General features: G+C 45.1%; 1 protein-coding gene across 1 annotated transcript in view; it reads left to right on the forward strand.

The window, feature by feature from the left end:
• Positions 1-536: 536 nt before the first annotated feature.
• Positions 537-22,565, forward strand: part of KIAA1211L (KIAA1211 like) — a 50,009-nt gene continuing 27,980 nt past the window's right edge. Inside the window, exons 1-6 of the mRNA XM_003794341.2 lie at positions 537-606; positions 4,452-4,620; positions 10,810-10,945; positions 11,278-11,442; positions 16,641-16,853; positions 21,590-22,261. Coding sequence (XP_003794389.1) covers positions 537-606; positions 4,452-4,620; positions 10,810-10,945; positions 11,278-11,442; positions 16,641-16,853; positions 21,590-22,261 — 1,425 coding nt within the window. The remainder of the gene's footprint in view (positions 607-4,451; positions 4,621-10,809; positions 10,946-11,277; positions 11,443-16,640; positions 16,854-21,589; positions 22,262-22,565) is intronic.

Raw genomic sequence — 22,565 nt, forward strand, 5'->3', positions numbered from 1 at the left:
TAACACTTATACAAAGAATTTTAATGGTGTGCTATCAGAAAATCAGCAAGTCGAGCTTCCTAGTTATGGAATATGTATGCATGTACAGAAAATATTTGCAAAGAAAAGACATTGGGAGGTAATGAAAACAGTACCTATTTTCATCTTGGTTGGTGGGATCATGGGGTTCTATATTTTCCATACCTTCTATATAGTAAAACAAGAGAAAAACGTAATTCCTCATCATTTGAGAAAAACTTTTTTGAAAGAAAGAAACCTAATCTGCATGTGTGAATTAGTGAAGCATTTGCCCCGGTAATCTGTTTTCTATTAAATTGCCCTGGTCAGTGATTAAACGAGTGTGTGGTTACTGATCTCATGGTTGTGGACGTGCCTTTGGCCTGTATGTCCTGCACTCTGCCCTGGACTCTCTTTGCTGGGGTGTGTACAGATGAGGTCATGCCAAAAGCAGTTGTCACCACCACTTAACTCATGGATAACTTCTGCCAAACGTATTTCTATAACATGAATTTCCATCTGATTTCAGTGAGCTGGACATGATTTCCACAAGGGTGATGGACATTAAGCTTCGGGAAGCCGCAGAAGGCCTTGGAGAGGATGGCACAGGTAAGGCCCTGGCTCCCCTGGCTCTGGGAAGCTACTGTTTGGCTGTGGGACAGAGAGGGACTGGGGTTGGGATCTCACTGTGCTCTCATACCCCCAAGGCCCTCACGGTGCAACTGACAGCACATCCAAGTTATTATAGCTGAGGCCACAGGAGGGCAGTGCTGCTTCACTTCTCTGTCAGTCATAGGCGCTCTTAACTTCATTTTCCTCATTCCTGGAGGTAACAGTGTCCCCATGTTGGCTGACTTGAAAGTGAAGAGACTAGATGGATTCATTTATCATCTAAAAATATCCAAGCATACCAGTAGGAGTTGGGCAAAGTACAGGATGGCCTGATCATCCATAAAAAATAATTATATCAAGAGCAAGCCTTTGATCTCTCTTTTATGACTTTTATTCTCCTTCAGGAGACTTTTATTATATTCTCCACTAAGCTAAATTCCAGATCCATGAATCATTATCTCAAATTATAATACATTCCAAGAATCAGCCAATTATGTGATTAAAATGGTTTACTATCATCCACATATTGCTACTTGCGTCTTGATAGAGTTGTAAAATTGACATTAAAAAATCGATCTTCCCACAAGGCAGCTTCTCTCTAGATTAGCTATTTATAATCCCCTTATTTTGGTAACAAAGGTCTTTAGCTCTCTATTGTTTAAAGGCAAAATACCAGTAAATATTTTCTTTGATAAAATGCGGGAGGAATAGCTTCCAATAGTATTAAATTCTAGCTGCTCACCACCATCTACAGATACTAATATCAGTAAAGATTCTATTTCATATATTATAGATAGATTTTCCTTATTATTTTATATTAGAACCACTTTTCCTCTGTCACATTTTAATGGCTACCAACTAAACTCAAATATAAGGTGAGGGCTTTTTTTTTACAGTTTTTGGCCAGGGCTAGGTTTGAACCACCTCTGGCATATAAGGCCGGCGCCCTACTCCTTTGAGCCACAGGTGCCGCCCTAAGGTGAGGGCTTTTTAATTAGCTCTGAGAAAAAGTATACTTTCAAATTTTCTCATATTTGGGACACTGAATCATTACTCATTTTACAGAAAAAAATACACTTTGAATAAATTTTTCATTAGCTTGAAGCAACTTCAATAAATGCTTAGTTCTAAATATTGAACTAAGTAATATTATTGAATATTGAATTATCAGTAATAATATTGAATATTATTGAAAAGTTACCATGAAGAATGAATTTTAGAAAAGAAAGAGACACTAGGTATTCTTTTTTCAAATAATGAACTTAAGTTATTCAGACCAACCTTCTCCCACTTAAAATTTAAAATTGTAGAGAAGAATATACTTTAGAACATTTTTTTAATAAAAGAAATGAGGCCAAAATTAAAAGAAAAATGGTGACCCAGAGAGATAAGTGAGCATAAAATGCACTTTTGCCCTTAGATCCTCTACCAGTCTTGGAAATTTTACCTTTCATTCACACATCTTCATGGGGTAAAAGGTAAGAGAGAGGCTCATACATCAAAGTAGCCTGTCTGGGTAGACTGTCTAATAGAAGATTCTCCCTATAACTAGGTGGGAGCCCAAGGAGCTACAAAATCTGAGCAAGTGTGAATGAACCAGGAGTAAATCAATCCTCGTGTAGATCTGTAGGTTGAATTGGCATCACTTGGGTAATTCAGAGAGGAACTGGGAACTACCCCATATGAATTGAGGGAGGCACAAGTCAAGCCTTGAACTTGCTTAGTAAGTTCCAGTCCATCTCCTAGACTGGAAATAATCCCAGGTACTTTGCAAATAATATTCTGTAAAGGAAGGTGCCTTCTATTTAGACTTCAGATTATTAGAGAAAACAATATTTTCAGTACTGATAATATGTCGTCAGGGATAACCAGGCATGTAAATCAGCAGGGCACAGTGGATGAGAAACAGCACACTTTGGGCTGAATTGTGCCTCCCTCAATTCATGCGTGGAAGTCCCCAGTACCTCATAACATGGCTTCATTTGGAAACTGGGTTATTTGAGATGTAATTTTAAGTTAAGTTCATACTGGGTGGGCTCCTACTCCAATATGACTGGTGTCCTTATTAAAAGGGGAAACTTGGACACAGACATGCAGACAACAAGAATACTGTGTGAACATGAAGGCAGAGATCTGGGGCAATGTATCCATAAGCCAAGGAACACCAAAAATTATAGGCAAGACTTCTGTCCCCAGAAGTGAGGGGACAGACACAGACATGGAACAGACTTCTCCATCACAGTCCTCAGAAGGAGCCAGCCATGTAATAGGATACAAAAACATCTGTCTTGGGGATGCTGGGCACAGGGAAGATGGCAAAGCTATACAGATGGAGAATCCTGTTAGGTGGGCCAAGCTAACTCCATCTTAGATCTGAAAAAACCATCCTGTGAAACTGTTACAGGTGGAATAACTCAGATAAGGGAGACATGTCACAGGCTCGTGGCCTCCTTGCACAGGTCCAGTTACAAACCCATGAGAAATATGCTTACCCTGCAAGCCTCTGACACTCTAATAAGAGGAGCCAACCCAGAGAGTCGTGATAATGAGGTGCATGTCCTTGGTGCCTTGATAAGAAAGACTTGTCTCTAAAACCAGCTGCCCATCAGCCTGCCGCAAAAAGAACAGCTCCATCCCTCACGCTGCGGACATCTCTTTTGATGCTCAACCTCCATTAACAGCACTCAAATAAACTTTAAGGCAAAAAACATAACTAAAAAAGGGCTGCTTCATAAAACTTTCGATTCCCCAACAAGATAATAATTTTACATTTCTATGTATTAATAATGTCAAAAGTTGTAAAGTAGAAATTGACCACTAAATAAAGATAAGTAGATAGGTAAATCCACATTCGGAGTGGGTTTTTTTTTTGCCATACCGCTCAGTAATTGATAGAACAAACATGTTAAAAAATCGGTAAAGATACAAAGTATTTGGACAAAGCCATGAAAAAGGCCTATCCTGATTGACACATACAGAACATTGAAGGAAATATATTATTTCCAAAAGCACCAGGAACATTGACAAAAATTTTTTCAGGTGGTCAGCCATAAAGCAAGTCCCAAGAGTATGTTAGCAGACTACAGTGCAATTAAGCTAGAAATAAATAACAGGAAGAGATGTTAACAGCTTTAATTGTGTGGCAAGGGTGCTCACTGAGAACCATCTGTTAACAGCACAAACATTTTGTGATTAGAAAAGTATGAAAACTGCCACTAGAAGTTAAGAAATCTTTGCCATAGAACTAATTTCCCTTTGGAGAGGGGTTTGCTTCACCTAAAATGATGGAACTCCTACTAGAGTAGCCCTAAGTAATTTTCCATATGAGGGCAAGGTCATGTAAACTTCCAAGTTTATATTAATTAACTTCTATTAGTATAAACATAATAGAAAGATCCTGATTTTTTTCCTAAAGAAATTCAGTTCATTACATTATTTACTTAGCAAATTTTTGAGATGTATTAGACAGCATCCTAAATCCAGGCCTGCTTCTATTGTCAGTTCTCATAAATACCCCTAAGAAAAGGAATGAAGTTGGCTGAGCTGCTGAGGGGAAATCATGGGACCCTGGATAGGATAAAATTTGTGGATGAAGGTGACATCATGTTCCAAAGCATTCAGGGCTCATATATTGAAATATCTTAAACAGAAATCAAGATTTGTTTTCAGGTATATAAAACTGGTATACCATGTATTTCTGTATGGAAACAGGACTTTTCTGAAGCAAATAACTGATGTGTGGGCAGAAGTTTTGGATTCTCCTCTTCATGGGCACAGTTCGCCCCTGCACATAAACACATGCTCTTGCTTATTTATTTGGTGTTTTTAAAAAATCTGTACAGGAAAGAAAAAATCGAAGTTCAAAACTTTCAAGAAGTTCTTCGGGAAGAAGAAGAGAAAGGAATCTCCATCGTCCACAGGAAGTAGCACCTGGAAACAAAGTCAGGCGAGGACTGAGGTCATTGCCATCGAGTCAGGGCCGGTGGGCTACGACTCTGAGGATGAGCTGGAGTAAGTGGCTTTGTACATCCCTCTGGCTTGGGTGCTCCCGCAGGCAGGAGGGGGTGTCTGGGCACAGGGGCACCCAAATCCTCCGTTTTATTATTTTGGTAACTTGCCAGATTTCTGAGCCTCCTTTCCTCCTGGGTAATCCTGTTAGAGGTTCTTCCAAACACATCGTATTTCTTGTCTGGTCAGACATGGGGATGTAGAAAGTTGGGGAAAAACATGAGCAGCTACCTGCTATGTGCTGTCTATACTTAAAGTCCACAGTAACTGTGGGAGAAGAGATACTATGTACCGTTTTATAAATGAGTGGAATAAGCTTTAGAGAAAATTTGGAACTTGGCCAACTTCCTGCCGCTGAAAGGGACAGGCAGGATTAGGATATAGGCCCTGGTTCAATTTGACTTAAAACTCTTTTGGGCACCTGGATACTATATTAGAAAAATACACTTGTTCTTTCTTCTCTTGTTTTCTCTATACGTGAATGTTGAGTAATCATTAAGATTTTCACTGGACAGAGAAAGAGAAGGGGAAAAAAGCTTCTTGCAGGTCAGTCTTAGAAAAATCACCCAAAAATATCATTAGGAAGAACAGACCCAATAGGTACAAAAATTTGAGATAGCCTAGTGAATACATCCTTATTTTTATAACTTGTATGTCATCAAAATATAGTTTACAATGTATATGCTCCAGTTATTTCTGTGACTAAAAGGAAAAGAAACAGATTTCTTGCTAGGCCCACTTCTACATTTTCTTTTAAGCAACATTGGCCCTTTAATTTGAGGACAAAACTCTTCAGAAAGCTTGATATCCTTCAGGATGGAGAGTAGACCACACTGAGATGGGGGGGTGGTCACAGGCTTTTGCACCCATTAATGGTGTCTAGTCCCTCCCCCACCTCCATGCCGGTTTTTAAGGAGTAGCAATTATACTGGCCACTTGGTGGCACCAAATGACTGAAGAGGAAATTGGATTTTCTTTATGTTTTTTGGTTTTGTTTTCATTTTTGGTGTGCATGTGCAGGCGTGTACACGTGTGTGTGCGTGTGTGTGTGTTTGTTCACGTATGTGCTAGCAGGGAGCCTGATAGACCTACATTGTACCTTGCAATGGAAGGGATGTAGACGGTGCCCACATTTCCTGGGCAGTATGCTATGAACCCTCAGGGAGAGAGATGATATTGTAATATAATAATATTACTTATTTTTGAGTATGATCACTTAATAATTGGTCAGCCCCAGGGATCTTACAGCACCCACTCCACACCCACCCTCATCTCTTGACTATAGCATACAGTTCTAGAGCTGGGGATATAGGCCTGGGAGCCCAGCTGAGGGGTCAAACCTGGGTAAAGTAACTTGTTCACTTGTCTGTGTCTTCCTTTTAATGGAGTCCACAGAAACAGGGGATCTCTGTCTGTTTATTTTTATATTCCCAGCACCTGCCAGGGAGCTGGCCCTTGGTTACTGGTAGCAGTCTGCTGAGATTAATGCTAGGTGGGTGAGATTGGGGGTAGTGTATCATGAGGCCCAGGAAGTGCAAATGACATTTTTTAGAGGGCCAGAGGAAGAAGTGAGATCCTAAAAGGTACTCTTGGCCTCTGCATGAGTCTGCAGCAACTTCTCATCCATCAGAACCGCTCCATTTGCTAAGGCGTATCAGTACTGGCAAGCCACATGGGACCTTGTGGATTGAAAAGGGTGATGCCCATTTATTGATTCTGTGTCTGTGCAATTGAGCTGCTTAAGTCTCTTAAACTACAAGTTTCCCTCTGCTCTCTACCCTTTGTTTCATCTCATTGATCTGATGGAGGAGCAGGGCCATTCACCCTATAGAATGTTCCTCATTCTGAATTTGCTTGGTCTTAGTTTGATCAGACTCTTCCCTTTATTCTCTCAGTTCCTCATAAACTGTTAGATGGATCTAGCAGTTTGATTATATTTAAGTTCAGGATGGTGCAGGTGTTGTCACCTCATATCACACTTCCCAGTAGTGGCTTCAGGGGCGTCAGTGTGATCTCCCTACCAGCCTTCACCAACTGCACGGTTCCTCTGAGGTACAGTTTGTGCAGGAAAGTGAGGTTAAGGCATGGTTCTCCTTTTATCAATACTTCTTCAGAGTAAAAGACCAGGTACCCCACCAACTTCCAGTAGTGACTGATGAGTTTTGTTTTTGTTTTTGTTTTTTTAATTAAATCCTAACTTTGTACATTGATGTATTTATGGGGTTCAGGGTACTGCTTTCATATACGATGTGAAATGCTTACATTGAACTAAGTAACATATCCATCACAATTATACTCATTTCTTAATAGTTTTGAAATGTACCATTGCATCATGCACATTAGGTGAGGTCCCACCCCAAATACCCTCCCTCCTCTCATATCCCCTCCCCTCCCCTCTCTCTCCTCTTCCCTTCTACTTTCTGGACTATAGTTAATTTTTTGCCATTCATATGAGTGTGTAGGTGATTATTTGTTGATTTCATAGTAGTATTGAGTATACCGGATACCTTTTCTTCCATTCTTGAGACACTTCTTACTAAGAAGAATATGTTCCAGCTCCATCCAGGTAAACATAAAAGATATGAAGTCTCCATCTATTTCATGGCTGCATAGCATTCCATGGTGTACATATACCACAATTTGTTAATCCATTCATGGATCAGTGGGCACTTGGGCTGCAGTAAATACTCTGGTACAGATGTCTTTGTTGTAAAATAATTTTTGATAATCTGGGTATATCCCTAGTAGAAGAATTGCAGGATCAAACGGTAGATCTACTTTTAGGTCTACGTCTTTCAAAAAAGATTGTATTAGCTTGCGTTCCCACCAGCAGTGTAGAAGCATTCCCTTCTCTCCACATCTATGCCAACATCTGTAGTTTGGGGATTTTGTGATGTGGGCTAATCTTTACTGGAGTTAGATGACATCTCAAAGTGGTTTTGATTTGATTTCTCTGATGATTAAGGACGATGAGCATTTTGTCATGTGTTTGTAGGCCATGCACCTGTCTTTATCAGAGAAGTTTCTATTCAAGTCTCTTACCCACATAGAAATTGGGTTATTTGTTCTTTTCTTATTGATTAGTTTGAGTTCTCTGTAGATTCTAGTTATCAGACCTTTGTCAGAAGCATAACCTGCAAAAAATCTTCTCCCATTCTGTAGGTTGTCTCTTTGCTTTACTTACTGTGCTCTTGGCTGTGCAAAAGCTTTTTAGTTTGATCAGATCCCAGTAATGTATTTTTGGTATTGCTTCAATTGGCCGGGGTGGGGGAGGGGACACCTCATAAAATATTCTCCCAGGCCAATTTCTTCAAGTGTTTTCCTCGCACTCTCTTCCAGTATTTTTATAGTTTCATGTCTTAAGTTTAAATCTTTTATCCAGTGAGAATCAGTTTTTGTTGGTGAAAGGTGGAGGACCAGTTTCAGTCTTCTACAGGTCACCAGCCAGTTCACCCAGCACCATTTGTTAAATAGGGAGTCTTTCCCGCCCCACCACTGAATATTTTTGACAGGCTTGATGAAGATCAAATGACAATAAGTAACTGGGTTCATCTCTTGGTTCTATATTCTGTTCCATAAATCTACCACTCTGTTTTTGTGCCAGTACCATGCTGTTTTGATCACTATAGATTCATAGTATAGCCTGAAGTCTGGTACCGTGATACCGAGTTTTGTTTTTTCTTTTCCTTTTTCCCCCCTCAGGTATCATTGGGTATGTGCTGATTTTGATATATTTGATTTGCTTTAATCCACAACAGTATTCTTTTTAACGATCAAATTATTCCATCTTAGGCTATTGAGAGTCATTTCAGATTAGCTCCTGGGTTCATTTGACATGACCCCATTCATCTTTGAAAGTTTCCTTGCTTTCTTGCACAATAAGAAATCCCAGGTTTGGTCTGCAGACTTCCTGCTCCAGACCTGAGATTTCACGCCCTGAAATTACAGGGCCCTAGTTGTTTCCTTATAATGTGAAATAGTTTTTAGAGACCACAGTCTGACTGCCAGGTGATGACTGCTAGTTGGCTGTCCTTTATGTTTTATTTCCTGGAGGAAAACAAATCTTTGATTCGTTAATTCCCTGATACTTCAATTCAAGCTTAATAAGGCAACATTTTTACTTCTTTGATTCTTTGTATTCTCTTTTCTCTTGCACGAAAACTTTGGCTCCTTATATTAACAAAATTATTTATCCTATCACATATTTATGATAATTTTACTATCCCCTTTCCTACACAGAAGTTATGTTATAAACATTATTTTGTACTCTGCCTTTTAATCAGTGTTACTAGTAATAAGACTACAGAGTATAATTTGCTAATTTTTGCTATTCTTCTCATTGTTACTAATATTATTGCTAGTATTACTGTGTACAAGTTGATAGCTTTGGAGTTTTTGTTACTATTCTTAGAATTGACCCAATTCTGGATGTAGCGTCAAAGTCATTTGAAATCATTCTTTTCTTTGTACGATCATGCCTTCAATTTCATATAAAATTAGGCTTGTTTGTTTCTCTTTGGATTCTAGTTTTAGAGATTTATTTCCCATTTGGTTTTATTTTATCTTTTAATTACATAAAACATTTACCTAGTTTCAAAGACAAAATTGTAAATATAGGTACTTTTATACCCTGTCTCTGTATCTAGTTTTTTCTGTCTCCCTAAAGGAAACAAATTTTATTCATTTGTTACTTGCCCTTCTATTTTTATTTTTAGAAAGAGAAGCAAAGGCACAGGTGTGTATTCATATGTATACTCAGACACACACACACACACACACCCCACCGCACAGAGCTAACACAGCATGAGCATTGTTCTGCACTGTTTGTTCCTTTGTCCTTAGGATAATCTGGCGATGCCTGTATATAGCATATGAAGGTCTTCCTCACCCACTGAATCAGCTGGAGAGTCCTCCATTATATGACTGACATTCCATATTTTCTTCAGTTAGACACCGACTATGGGACGTTTGGGTTGTTTCCCATCTTTTGCTTTTATAAATATTGCTGTAATGAATGACCTTGTGCCCGTGGCATTTTGCTTTTTTGCCAGTGTATTTTTGTGGAGGCCTCTTCATGCTTTTCTGCTCCTGCTACACCCAGATGTTTAGGCAGTAGTTGTGGTTTCCAGAGGGTGTAGCCAAGAACACCCACTGGAGGAGGGAAATCTAGGTGCATGTGTGACCTTTGGGTTAAGAGCTGCTGTTGGCAAGGAGGGCCAAGTTCCTTCACTTGGCTTATTCCCTCCCGGAAATGTGAGGACACACCCTTCTGGGAGCCATGCCTTAACGTTGCAGGGTTGGAAGGAGTTTTATTCAAAGGAAGCATCATTAACCAACCATGGGGCAGAGCCACACCTCAGAAACCCACATGCCTCACAGTGGACAGGATGCCTGGGGGAGGGGTCATGTGGGGAAGGCGGGAAGATGGGGGTGGGGTTGGTACGCACACTATGTCGCTGTGCAGAGACAGGCTTTCCTTCCTTCATCATCCAGGTCTCAGTCATCTCCTTCCACCTATTGTTCAGGCAGCCACCACTGCTAGGAAAATCTGATGGCTAATTCCCACATCCTCTCAGGACATTTTGTGAATGTCCTGTGGGTTCAGTTACAAATCAGATCCTGGGATGGTGACGACAGAAAGGCCTGCCATATCTCCTCCAGCACCTAGGCACAGAGGCAGGATCGCATGGATGGTACCAGGTGATAAAAAGAGGCCGTGGCTTTGCAGATCTCAGCTCTCATTTCAAACCAGCTGTGGGTGTATACTTTGGAGTGTCTTATGAGCCTGCTGAGCAAACACAGCTTCCAGCCCACCAAGGAGCTGCGTGTTTGCCTACAAGGCATGATCTCCCCCTCCCTGGCCCATGACAGGCTTCCTCAAAGCCCAGCCCTGCCAGGCTTGCCATCTTGGACCTCACACCTTGCCAGACCTTGGTTTTTTCATCAATAAAAAGAATTAAAGAATTCACTCAACATTTAGCTCTCCTAGGAAAATTCCTATCCCTGCACTGCTCTTCTGATACTTGACTGTGGCCTTTGATAGTGTAGGGACAAACAGAAGTCAAGGGCAACAACAAGCAAATGCAACCCAGGGAGTGTTGTATGATGTGCTGTGACCCCACATGCCCCTCTCCCAGCCTGAGTCCTCCAGGTGGACGTGGGCAGAATCTCACAGTGGCTCTTTTGTCCTAGGGAGTCGAGGGGCACACTGGGAAGCCGGGCCCTCTCACATGACAGTATTTTCATCCCTGAGTCTGGACAGGACCCTGCTCGACCTGTGCGAGTATTTTCCCAAGAAAATGTGTGTGATCGGATTAAAGCTCTGCAGGTAAACCTTTCCTTGGCCATGTGGCTCGGTATGTCTGTCAAGTATCAATTGAGAAGTTTTTGAATGCTTTCTGCTTGGTTTATTTGATACACTGTCAAGTAGAGCCCCACAGATCATAACCCTCCAAATGAGTTACAAGTGGATCTAGACTCATTCTTAGATGAATGAGCAAGAGATGACAGGCAGAGAGCTGGTGCAGGTGCTCCCTGGGCTCAGCTCTCTGTACCACATAAGGGTGTTGAAGACATTTCCTGAATGAATGGATTGGATCGGGAGGACTTGTTGATAAATGTTAATGAAAATAAGAGCAAATGTTCTTTATTCTAATCTAGTTAAAAATCCAGTGTAATGTGAAAATGGGGCCACCACCTCCTCCAGGGGCGCTTCCCACCAAGCGGGGAGAGGATGCTGGCATGAGCTCTGAGGATGACGGGCTGCCCAGGAGCCCCCCAGAGATGTCCCTGCTGCATGATGTGGCGCTCGGCCCCACCATAAAGGCAAGTGCCCCCTGAGCCAGTGTGCATCTATACCCACATCCGCCACCAAGGGGGCCCGAGTTCTGGGACCTCCATATGTTCCCCTGAGATCTCTGTGGGTGGGTGAGGCTGTGCACTGTGTGGCAGGCCAGGTCACTGGCACCTAGAGTCAGCCCCTGCACTGTATTTATTTTTCATTCTTTAGGCAGAAATTCAGGTGTGGTTAGAAGATGTGGTTTTAACAGCATTTTTTGTGATGGTGACAAGTCTGATACAATCAACCCCATACCTGTCTTTCCTGTCTGAGCAGATAGCCAGTCCCAGAACCCTATTTCAAAGAAGAGAGAAGGGAAACACCTTGGTTTCTATCTTCTGTTGTCGTGACATTTGGCCAGAGGGAGAGGGAAGTAGTAAACATGTTATATAACCCTTAACGTAGGAGCTCAAGTCTGAGTCTCAGAACCATGAGAACATATTGGTTTAGGAGCAGTAATGTGAGGCATGTTGCTGGCTAACAGGGCAGCAGGGACAGGGTGACAAGCAGGAGAGGAGTTTATGACCTTAACAGGGTGGAACAACCCATCCCACATACCAATCTGAGAGGAGGAGCCTGAAGAATTAAACTTTCTCCCATGTAAACAACATAGCTCATGGTGCTGATGTTTTTAAAAAGTTTTATTTTATTATAATAAGACTACTTAACACCCATGCAAGGTAATTATACCAAATGACAAAAATAGATTATTATTTTCCCCATGCAGACAAGTCTTGCTTGCTGTGGAGGTGGATAGAGTTGGAGTTATCTGAGTTATGCTGACATTTGAAAAACAAATAAAGGCCAGAGTTTATTTTTTATAGCCACGTACCTGCCCATGCATCTTTGGAACACTGTCACCTCTGGCCTGCTCCAGGGACTGTTTACAGTGAATCGGGCTTCCACTGTGAGCCAGTGCTCTGCAGATTCTGTGCTGCTCTGAATTACATTCAATAACCACTTCAACTTGGATACCTGGACGCCTTGCTACGTCTCATTTTTGTGTGTAGGTGTGCGTTCCTTCTGGAAAGGTAGAAGGAAGACTATGGTATGGCTGAGTTAAAGTAAGCTCCAGGGTTGGGGGCTCACACGAAGCTGGCTGGAGAATTATTCCCCAATATCCTGCTGCAGGGTGAACTTGTCCTTCCTCACTCCAGGAGCAGGGTCTGAAGACAGTGGGTTACCCATGCCTGCTCTCTAGCCTCAAGGAGAGGGAGCGAGGGTGGGAAGGAGAATGTGTAGCCTCTTTCCTGGGTTCCACTGAGCTGACCTTGTGCCCCTTAACACCTTAAAATACTTGTGTGTGCTGTTTCAGTATCTTCTTCTTGGGAGCAGATGTGACTTGTGTATTTCCGGGCCACATGGTAGGGAGTTGTCTGTTGGGGGCTGCCTTGTTACTCAGTGTTGACTGAGTGCCGCCTCCCTGCCCACAGATGCCTGCTTCACACAGCGTCCTGTTCCCTGCCTTTAGCCGGAACAGGCAGGAAGAACAGATAGTTCCTCCCCCTGTTTTCATTAGAGAACAAATGAGCCCAGCTCCAAACCTGCACGGCACCAGGACGCACATATTCCACGGTTAGTTGAGTGGGAGCCACTCACACTGGGCCAGGGCTGACCTTGGCTTTCATGGCGTCCCTTTGGTGGTTGTTACTTTGTTTTTTTACAAAACCAGTGTTCTAAGATTTTATCTTAGTGGAGAATATGAACAATCCTTAACTTCATAGGAAACCAAAATAGAGGTCTTTGAAACTTAAAAAAAAAAAGGGGTAATCTTTATCATCTTGGTTTTGAGGACACAGTGATTACATTTTGATCTCTTAGAAGTTTTTTGTGCACTGTTGGCTGATGGAGAGAGAAAAACAATACACTCTTTAAGATGTGTTTATATAACACATAGTATTTAGTATAAGGGCACCTTAAATCCCAAAAGGATGGGATTATGGGCTGCTTAATTCTTTTCTATGTGACACCTTATATAGACCTACATACTTGATAGAAAAACTTAAAGTTATTGTGAAAAGGCTTTAGTGACAAGTATTTGATGATACTGCCAAGGTGACATTTCCTGGCAAAAGAGAGCTTTCAGGAAATATGTGGAATTATTTCTCAAACTTATAACCACATTAGATCACAACTGATAAAACTTTACCTGGTGGTTTTTAAGGTAAAATTACGTCTATCTGGTCATATTCTAGGTAGGAAATTCTGGGTAGAAGGTGGTAAAACCGGCAGGTCTCTTAAGTCTGTTTTGCTCTTGGGGATGAGGGAAGGGAAGGTGGTGGAGTGACACAGCTTTGGTCACAAATACATACCCTACCACTACGAAGCAAGGCCTTGGGCAGGTTTGTCACCTCTTAGAATCTGTGTCCTCAGAGGGTTTGGGGGGAAGATAATGAGAGTGGGTAGATCAGTGCCTGCCCTTCCCAGGAGGGCCAGTGGACTTCTCATCACCAGTGACCTCGGCCCACCATCTCTGCCTCCTGCCTGGTGGGCGTGCCTGCTTGTGTCTCCCTCAGCCCCCTCCTCAATGCTGAGCCCTGCTTTTTGAGGACAAACACTGTAAAGCAGCTGTCACCCAGGATCACCCCAGAAAAAGCTTCTGAACCCCAGCTGTTTCCTCAGATTTGTTGAATTGCATTCCCCCAACAAAAAACCACATTAAACTTTTAAATTCTCTGCTGCTAGAGTCATGCAGAAGCATAGATTTCAGGAAAAGTTAGGTGACGGACTGCAGTCTACTCAGCTGTGAATGCACTCTAAAATGTCGCCAGCCCACCCAGGAAAGCACAAGACAGCTTCCTGGCCCCATCCTCCTCCCCTAGACGCCACCCAACCCCACATAGTTACATCTCGGATCAAAGACAGACCTCATAAGGCTCCTGAGCCATGAAGGTGTGAGCCTTTCGAGTCCCCAAGAGCTCTCTGAGCAATAGTGGAGACTGGGGTAAGGGTTCTGAGGCTAGAGGAGTTGACTTCCCTTGGGGAAGATTAGCCATGACAGCTGGTGCAAGGTTTTCCACGTGGGACAGAGGTCATGGAAGTTAAGCTCCATGCCAAGGGCCCCAGCCTAGTAGCCAGAGTAGGCCTGTGCCCAACACTGTATACCCAGACAGTGCAAATGCATGGTGACCCACACAGAGGAGGAGTAGGGACTATTTGTCTCTTGGAGCCTTCATGGTTTTGGGTTTATAAAGGGACTGAAGGACTGTCGTCAGAAATGATGTCATCATTCCCATTCAGAGAGCATTTGCGAAGTGTATTCTCATCTTGTCTATTCTCATGAGTCCTAAGCCAGGCGTCCTCAAACTATGCCTGCGGGCCACATGCAACCCACCTAGGGCATTTATCCAGCCTGCTGGGTATTTTTGCCACCGCTGCCTGTCCTGCTTAGCAGCTGACTTGTCCCGGGGCCCGCAGTCTGGCCCTCCAACGGTCTGAGGGACAGTGAACTGGTCCCCTGTTTAAAAGGTCTGAGGACCCCTAGTCCTAAGCAGTGAGAAAAATGTTTTACCAAATATTTAGACATTTTTCTTCTACACAAGGTCAAATATGAAGAATTCTGTATGAGTTTACATTCTGTTTGTGACCTTTAAGGAAGATTATCTGGGAAAGGTATCGATTTCCCAATCTAAAGTGACTTCCTGCGTCATTGGCTATAATAGTGAAAATCAAAGCCACAGGCACAGATGTAGCCGGGCCAGGAGTCTTGTGGTTTATTTTTAAATAATTTTTGCTTTATTCCCGTAAGTACTTGAGTAGCTACAAGAGAGCTAAAATAGATTGTGCCTATTTCTTTCTTTCTTTCTGTTTTTTTTTTTTTTTTTTTGAGACAAAGTCTCATTCTGTTGCCCTGGACAGAGAGTGCTGGGGCATCATAGCTCACAGCAACCTTAAACTACCGGGTCCCAGCAATCCTTTTGCCTTAGCCTTCTGAGTAGCTGGGACTACAGTTGCCTGCCACAATGCCCAGCTAGTTTTTCTGTTCTTAGTAGACACCATGTCTCCCTCTTGCTCAGGCTGGTCTCAAACTCCTGAGCTCAGGCAGTCTACCTGCCTCAGCCTCCCAGAATGCGAGGATTACAGTGTGAGCCACCACCCCTGGCTGATATTGCCTACTTCTAACCCGTTCTTCCTCATTTTAGTAATTGTATCTTACCAGTGTAGGGGTGAACATAGACTTTCATTAGAAAAGATGAGGGACCTTTATGTGAACACAGAAAATAAGTTCCTTTCTGAGGTCATTCCTTTGCAGGGACTGTCCCTGTTCGGCGCTAATCTCTCTAATAGTGTCATCCTTCTGGATCCCCACACAGTGTGCAGAAAAGAAACAGTCATAGCACATGAGAGTAGACCAGTTTCGTGAGGGCTTTCTGAAACAGCGTGTGATGAACCAAAAATTGCCGCGATGTGCCAAAAGCCCAGCACCTCCCAGATTCTCCCTCTGCTCCTTGCCCCGTATTCAGGCTGCACATGCTCCCAGGTGCTCCAGGCTCTGTCCCATGTGTGTCTTTGCAGGAGCCCACTTAGACCTTAGAGATGCGGAGCTCACCAAGTTCAGTGTGCCAGTAACTTAGGCTGTGGCCCTACTTCTTCTGTGTGACTGCCAGCACCCCCCTTCTCCCTTTGCCCCGGGGTGACACGATTGCTTTTTGCTGACTGTCACTTCTTCCCTGCGGAGGTATAAACTAGTAAAATGTCTGTAAGTAACAGATGGTCACTTAAAGCCAGAGTTCTCCAAGAGCTCGGGTGAGGACACAGACCTTCAGACCTGAGCCAGCACAGCCCCTAAAATCTTACCTCTGGGCCTCCCTCTCAGAGTCCAGAGACAGGACCAGGTGACCCTGCCTTTGGACAGGTTGGGATGTTCTGTTTCATCAGAGGAATCTCTTTTGTCTGAAGCACCTGTGCTGGCAGCTACTGGAGGCAGAAGGCAGAGTCACCTGCCGTGGGGGCCCTAGACGCAAGCTCTGTGTATGGCTGTGAAAAGCCATGGCAGCTTCTAGGGTTCAGCCCAGCCATTGACCCTCCCTGGTGAGAGTCAAATTGGAAGTATTTCCATAAGTATAAAGCCCAGAGGCAGCGAGGGAAGACCGAGCATGGTCAGAGGAGAGAGCACTTACGTTGGCTGTACCTGTTTCACATTATGAGGTTAATGCCTGGTGTGTTTGCCCCTTGTCCCATGAAGGTCTCGTTCGTGTCCTCAACCCGGCCACTGTCTCCAGACCAGGCAAGTGACACCACCGTCTCCCCACGGACCTCAGACAGCAGCTTGGCGCCCGTGGCTGACTTCAGTCACCCTCCAGAGTCCTCCTCCTGCCTGGACAACTCTGCAGCTAAGCACAAGCTCCTGGTTAAGCCCCGCAACCAGCGGTCGAGTAAATTGAGGCGGCTGTCATCGGTAACTGGGTTTTTGTTCTCTACGCAAAGGCGAGCCAGGCAGGCTTGGCATCCCATTCTCCACCCCTTCTCTCTTTCTCCCCCCATTTCTCCTTTCACAACCCCTCTGAGCACCCCCCATTGATGGGACCATGCTGGAGGAGCTAGAATTGCTCATCTTTTTCAACATTAGTTAGCTATATCTCTTCTCCGCATATGACACTCCATTTATTCATCCCTCGTTCCCCACACACTGGCTAGGAACCTGCCCTGTGCTGTGTGCCAGTGGCCTTCCCGTTGCACTTGGTATAAAGCCCACATGCCAGGCCTGGCAAGATCAGGCCCTGCCCAGGTCTCGGTCTTCTGCCCTCTCTCTTACTCGGCTCTTTGGCCTCCTTTCTGCTTCTTAAGCTTCCTAAGCTGCCTCTGGCCTGAGGCCCCAGGATTGCTGGGTCCCCTGCCCAGATACTTTTCTCCTGGCTGGCTTTTCTCAGCTTTGGGGCTCAGAGGTCCTCTCCCCAGGGGCTCTGCCTGACATGCACTTCCTTCAGAGCACTTGTCACACACCAGACTTTTGTGAACCTGTGTGCCCACTGGTCACTGTCAGTCTTCTTTGAGCCCCTTTCCAGCTGTACTTCGGCCCCTAGAACAATGCTAGTCAAGAATTGTTGAATGAATGAATGAATGAGTGAACTGATGAATGAGTGAATGGCAGAAGCAGCAGCTGAACCACTAGAGGGAACACCTGCCTTGTGCAAGGACCGACTTAGTAGCATGGGCCTCTGTGTCCTTCATGTCCTCTGTGAGGACAGGCCCCTCTTTGGGTGTGCTGCCTGAGGACATCATTACCTTCTAGTCCTGGAAGCTGAGAAACTGGCTCACTGACAGCTTTGCCTTTGTGGTACTCAGGGGTGCAGGGTGCACAGTTTGTTACCATCTCCCCTGCCTGACAGGACCTATAACACCTCACCCCAGGAAAAAGTGAGGAGCAGGTTATGGGGCCAGCCTGGCCACAGAGAATGACAGTGCTGAGAAAAAGGTGCTCCCAGGCTAATGTCCTGTCCTTCCCTCACGACACAATTGTGAAGTGTTGATGAAGTACCCAAGATGAGCTAGGTGTTTCTGCTGGAGACAGTGGGCTGGTGCACTTGGGTGTCACAGCTCCCTGGAGAAAGCACGTTCTCCTTTGGGCACGTAGAAGGGGGGTTTTAGACTCATGCCAGCAGGGTTGGCTAATGCTAGAGGAAGAGGCAAGGTGGGTCACCTTCAGGCGCCTGTCAGCCAGGGCGTTGGGGACTTGTTCCCATGCTTATTTTCTCAGCATGTCTGTGGTTAAAGGCTGAATGCTGTGGAGACTTGACGTGGCCCAGTAACTCCAGATCTGCCTGTCCTCATGCTGAGTGAAACCACAGGGCCAGGGACAAGGCAAGCTCCCTTCTGCCCCTCAAGTCTGTGCTTTATTCCCACAGCTCTATCTATTGCTCTGACAGGGACTTATGTATCAGCCATAGCCTGGCCAGGACCTGGTGACAGAAGGAAGCCAGGCTTATACTTAGATGGAAATGCAGCCCCTCTCACTGCCCCCTACGCAGAGCTATAACCCTCTTGTTGTAGTTTGGAACATGACTTTCTTGAATCCCATTTTGTAAGCCAAGAGTGGTGTTTCATGCCTATGATCCCAGCACTGTGAGAGACCAAGGCGAGAGGATCACTTGAGCCCAGAAGTTTGAGACTGCAGTAAGCCATGATCATACCACTGCACTCCAGCCTGCGTGACAGAGCAAGACTGTCTCAAAAAAGAGAAAAGAGTCTCAGCACACGTAGCACAGTGCTTACAGCGCCAGCCACATACACTGAGGCTGATGGGTTTGAACCCAGCCCGGGCCAACTAAGCAACAATGACAACTGCAACAGAAAAATAGCTGTGTGTTGTGGCAGGCACGTGTAGTCCCAGCTACCCAGCTACTTGGGAGGCTGAGGCAAGAGAATCACTTAAGTCCTAGAGTTGGAGGTTGCTGTGAGCTATGACACCATGGCATTCTACCTAGGATGACAGAAAATTTGACGTAGTCAGTCTGGGTAAACATGTAAACACAGTCATTCCTTGATTTAAACTCGGTTGCTCCCATATCTTTCCTTTTCCTTCTCACATCCCCTGCTTGGTAAGAGAGCAGGTGTGGGTATTTTAAGTTCTCAGGGGCTCCAGGCTTTCCTGATGGGGTGCTAGTCACCAGTGTCCCTCCATTCATTGTTGGGCTCTAAATTGGAGGCTTCCGTCCTTCAGTGCCCACAGCCTCTTTCACCCTTTAGTCATGAGGTCCCTCTTCCCAAACATGAGGACCTTCCTTGTGGCCTGGTCCTTCTCAGGGGTTGAGATGCTCTCACATGCTCCCTAACTACTCCAAGGGTGGGAAAGAGTGGCCATGCCACACCCTCTGCTGCCTTTTGTGGGTTTTCATGACTGACAGGTTTAAGACATGACCCACATCCTGGGCCGCACCTGTGGCTCAGTGGATAAGGGAACTGACTCCATATACCAAGGGTGGTGGATTCAAACCCAACCCCAGCCAAACTGAAACAAAAAAATAGCCAGACATTGTGGCAGGCACCTGTAGTCCCAGCTACTCAGGAGGCTGAGGCAGGAGAATTGCCTTAGCCCAGGAGTTGGAGGTTATTGTGAGCTGTGTGACGCCACAGTACTCTACTAAGGGCAACAAAGTGAGACTCTGTCTCCACACACACACACACAAAAATAACAGTGACCCACATCTTAAAGAGGTTTCCACATCAACAATTTCCTGTAGTAGCAAAAGATCAGTGACACACAACATCAAGGATCAGCAGCTTTTGAAAATTCTTCTGTGTAGATTTCTTTGCACATCTTCCTTCCTTTATTTATTTAGTTTGTTTGAGACAGTTTTACTTTATCACTTTTGGTAGAGTGCGTCATAGCTCACAGCAACCTCAAACTCTTGGGATCAAGCAATCTTCGTGCCTTAGCCTCCCAAGTAGCTGGAACTACAGGTGCCCACCACAGTGCCTGGCTATTTTAAGAGATGGGTTCTCGCTCTTGCTTAGGCTCGTCTTGAAGTCCACCCGCCTTGGCAGGTAGGTCCTTGGCAGTCCACCCGCCTTGGCCTCCCAGAGTGCTAAGATTATAGGCATGAGGCACCGCACCTGGCTTCTTCCTCTTTTTAAATCCAAAAGAAAAGGAGAGTGTCTTTTAGCAGGAGTTAGAATCAGTTGTTATCACAAACATCCCAGTCATCTTGTGTTCTCTTGATAAGCAGATACCAGCTGGAAAATGTTAAAATAACAAGCAACAGCAACAAAACAACTATTGCCAACACACCCCTGTGTGTCACATTTCCTATTAGAAAAAGGGGAGGAGAGAGCAACAGCCTGAGTAACTCTTGGGGTCCATGTCATGAGCTTTTTATTTTATTTTATTTTGAGCTTTTTATTTTATTTTATTTTTGAGTCTTACTCTGTTGCTCTGACTAGAGTACCATGGCCTCAGCCTACCTCACAGTAATGTCAAACTCCTGGGTATAAGCAATCCTCCTGCCTCAGTCTCCAGGCTGAGGACTACAGGCACCTACCTCAAAGACCAGCTAATTTTTCTATTTTAGTTTGCTTAGGCTGGTCTCAATCTCCTGTTCTCAAGGGACCCTCCCAACTTGGCCTCCCAGAGTGCTAGGATTATAGGCTTGAGCCATTATGCCTGGCCTGTCATGAGCTTTATAAAAAGATCAACTTCAACACCTCCAACCGTTTGTTCATTTTGACATACTACTTTTGAGTGATTTGTTACTACTTTGATCTCTTTTCCTTCCTGAGAGGGCAGGAACTGACTTGGTGACAAGAACGAGGAAGCTGACTAGAATCTGAATTCTAGAATCTTTCAAAAGAAAAATACCACAAGGTAGTGTATGGCTGTCCAGCCAGTAGTGCTTTAGGAGGCCAGACAAGGGAGAACAGTGAGCTGCAGGGGGCAGGCAAGACTTCCAGCAAGAGGTGGAGTTGGAAATAGGCCTTGGGCTGCTGGCAGAGCATCCTGGAAGTATTGGGGGGACAGCCCACAGTCACTCAGCCTGGATGTCTGGCACAGTGTTGGGGCCTTGATTTGACCTGAGTAGGTGGTATAAAGAATAACTTAAGACCAGAGACTATAGGAATTTACATTTAGCTGAAAATGTTGGGTTTTATCCTATAAACTGTAGTTAGCAATTGACTGTGTTTGACATGATCAGCTCTTTTAGGAAAATCAATCTAGCTTTGCTATAAGGGCACTTCCCTGAGGAGTGTTGACGTGGGAGACTGGCTCGGAGGAACTCAGGTGGTAGAGTGAGCACCAGCTGTTTAGCTGGGCCACCTGTTGGTTCAACCTTGACCCAAGGTATCAACCTCTCAGAGCTCCTGGTTCTCAAGTGCAAAAATGGAGATAAATCCTCCCTCAGCGGGATGAACAGAGGATTAAGTGAAATAAGCATAGAGCACAAAGCACAGCAGACACCCAGCTGCTACAGGTCCCCTTCGCTTTGCTTCACTCTGTAGTCCATTGGTTTTGAGGCCAGGCCAAGCAGGCTGTAGGCAATATTTATTTTGAGGACGTAGGTGCCAAGTTCTGCTGAACTTGTGAGCCAGGATTCCAAGTAGAGCAATAGGAGGGAATTGGGAAGAGTCACCTATGTGGGTATGTCACAGCTTCCTCACGTTTGCCATAGTGACCGAGGCTTCTATCTTTATTGCTCTCAGCGAGCACAGTCTGAATGCCTGAGCGATCTGACGTGGACCCTTGAGGAAGAAGAATATGAGGAGAAGCCATTACCTGTCACCGAAGATAGCCCCAGTTCTGGACAGCAGCACAATGTGGTGCTGGACAGAGGCCCCGGGCCTAGGCCGGCCATAACTTTGCTGCAGCCTGGAGGGGCACGAGCCAGACGTGCCCGTCTGCAGCACTGTCAGGCGCTCAATACCAGCATGGAGGAGGAAGGGAGCTCCCCTGGTGACAAGCCCTCCAGCCGCCCAGCCACCCCAGAGATCACTGAGCCCGTGTCAATCCCTGCCCCCTGCGTGGAGTCCCTGTCTCTACCAGAAGGCTCCACGCACCCTAGTCCTGACAGTGAGAACCAGGAGGAGGTGCTGTCCACCTCAGGCTCCAGCCCCCTGATGGCTGACACTGCTGAGGAGGGGGGTTGTACTTCTGAAGATTTTGCAAGTCCACTGTCTACTGATGTCCCTGCAGGGGACATGACACCTCCTGGGACTGTTGCTGCAACTGCCTCGGAGACCCTGGCTGGTCCTGAGGAGCCACATCAAGATGTCCCAGATCAAGGTATCCCAGACCAAGATGTCCCAGACCAACGTGGCCCTGACCGAGATATCCCAGACCAACGTGGCCCAGACCAACATGACCCAGATCGAGATGTCCCAGACCAAGGTGCCCCACACCAAGATGTCCCAGACCAACGTGGCCCAGACCAAGGTGTCCCACGCCAAGATGTCCCAGACCAAGGTGTCCCACACCAAGATGTCGCAGACCAAGGTTTTCCAGACCAAGATGCCCCACACCAAGATGTCACAGACCAAGGTTTCCCAGACCAAGATGCCCCACACCAAGATGTCACAGACCAAGGTGCCCCACACCAAGATGTCCCAGACCAAGCTGCCCCACACCAAGATGTCCCAGACCAAGCTGCCCCACACCAAGATGTCCCAGACCAAGCTGCCC

The sequence above is a fragment of the Otolemur garnettii genome, unplaced genomic scaffold (assembly GCF_000181295.1).
Source record: "Otolemur garnettii isolate 467f Iridium unplaced genomic scaffold, OtoGar3 scaffold00079, whole genome shotgun sequence".
In the NCBI taxonomy this organism is placed as follows: Eukaryota; Metazoa; Chordata; class Mammalia; order Primates; family Galagidae; genus Otolemur; species Otolemur garnettii.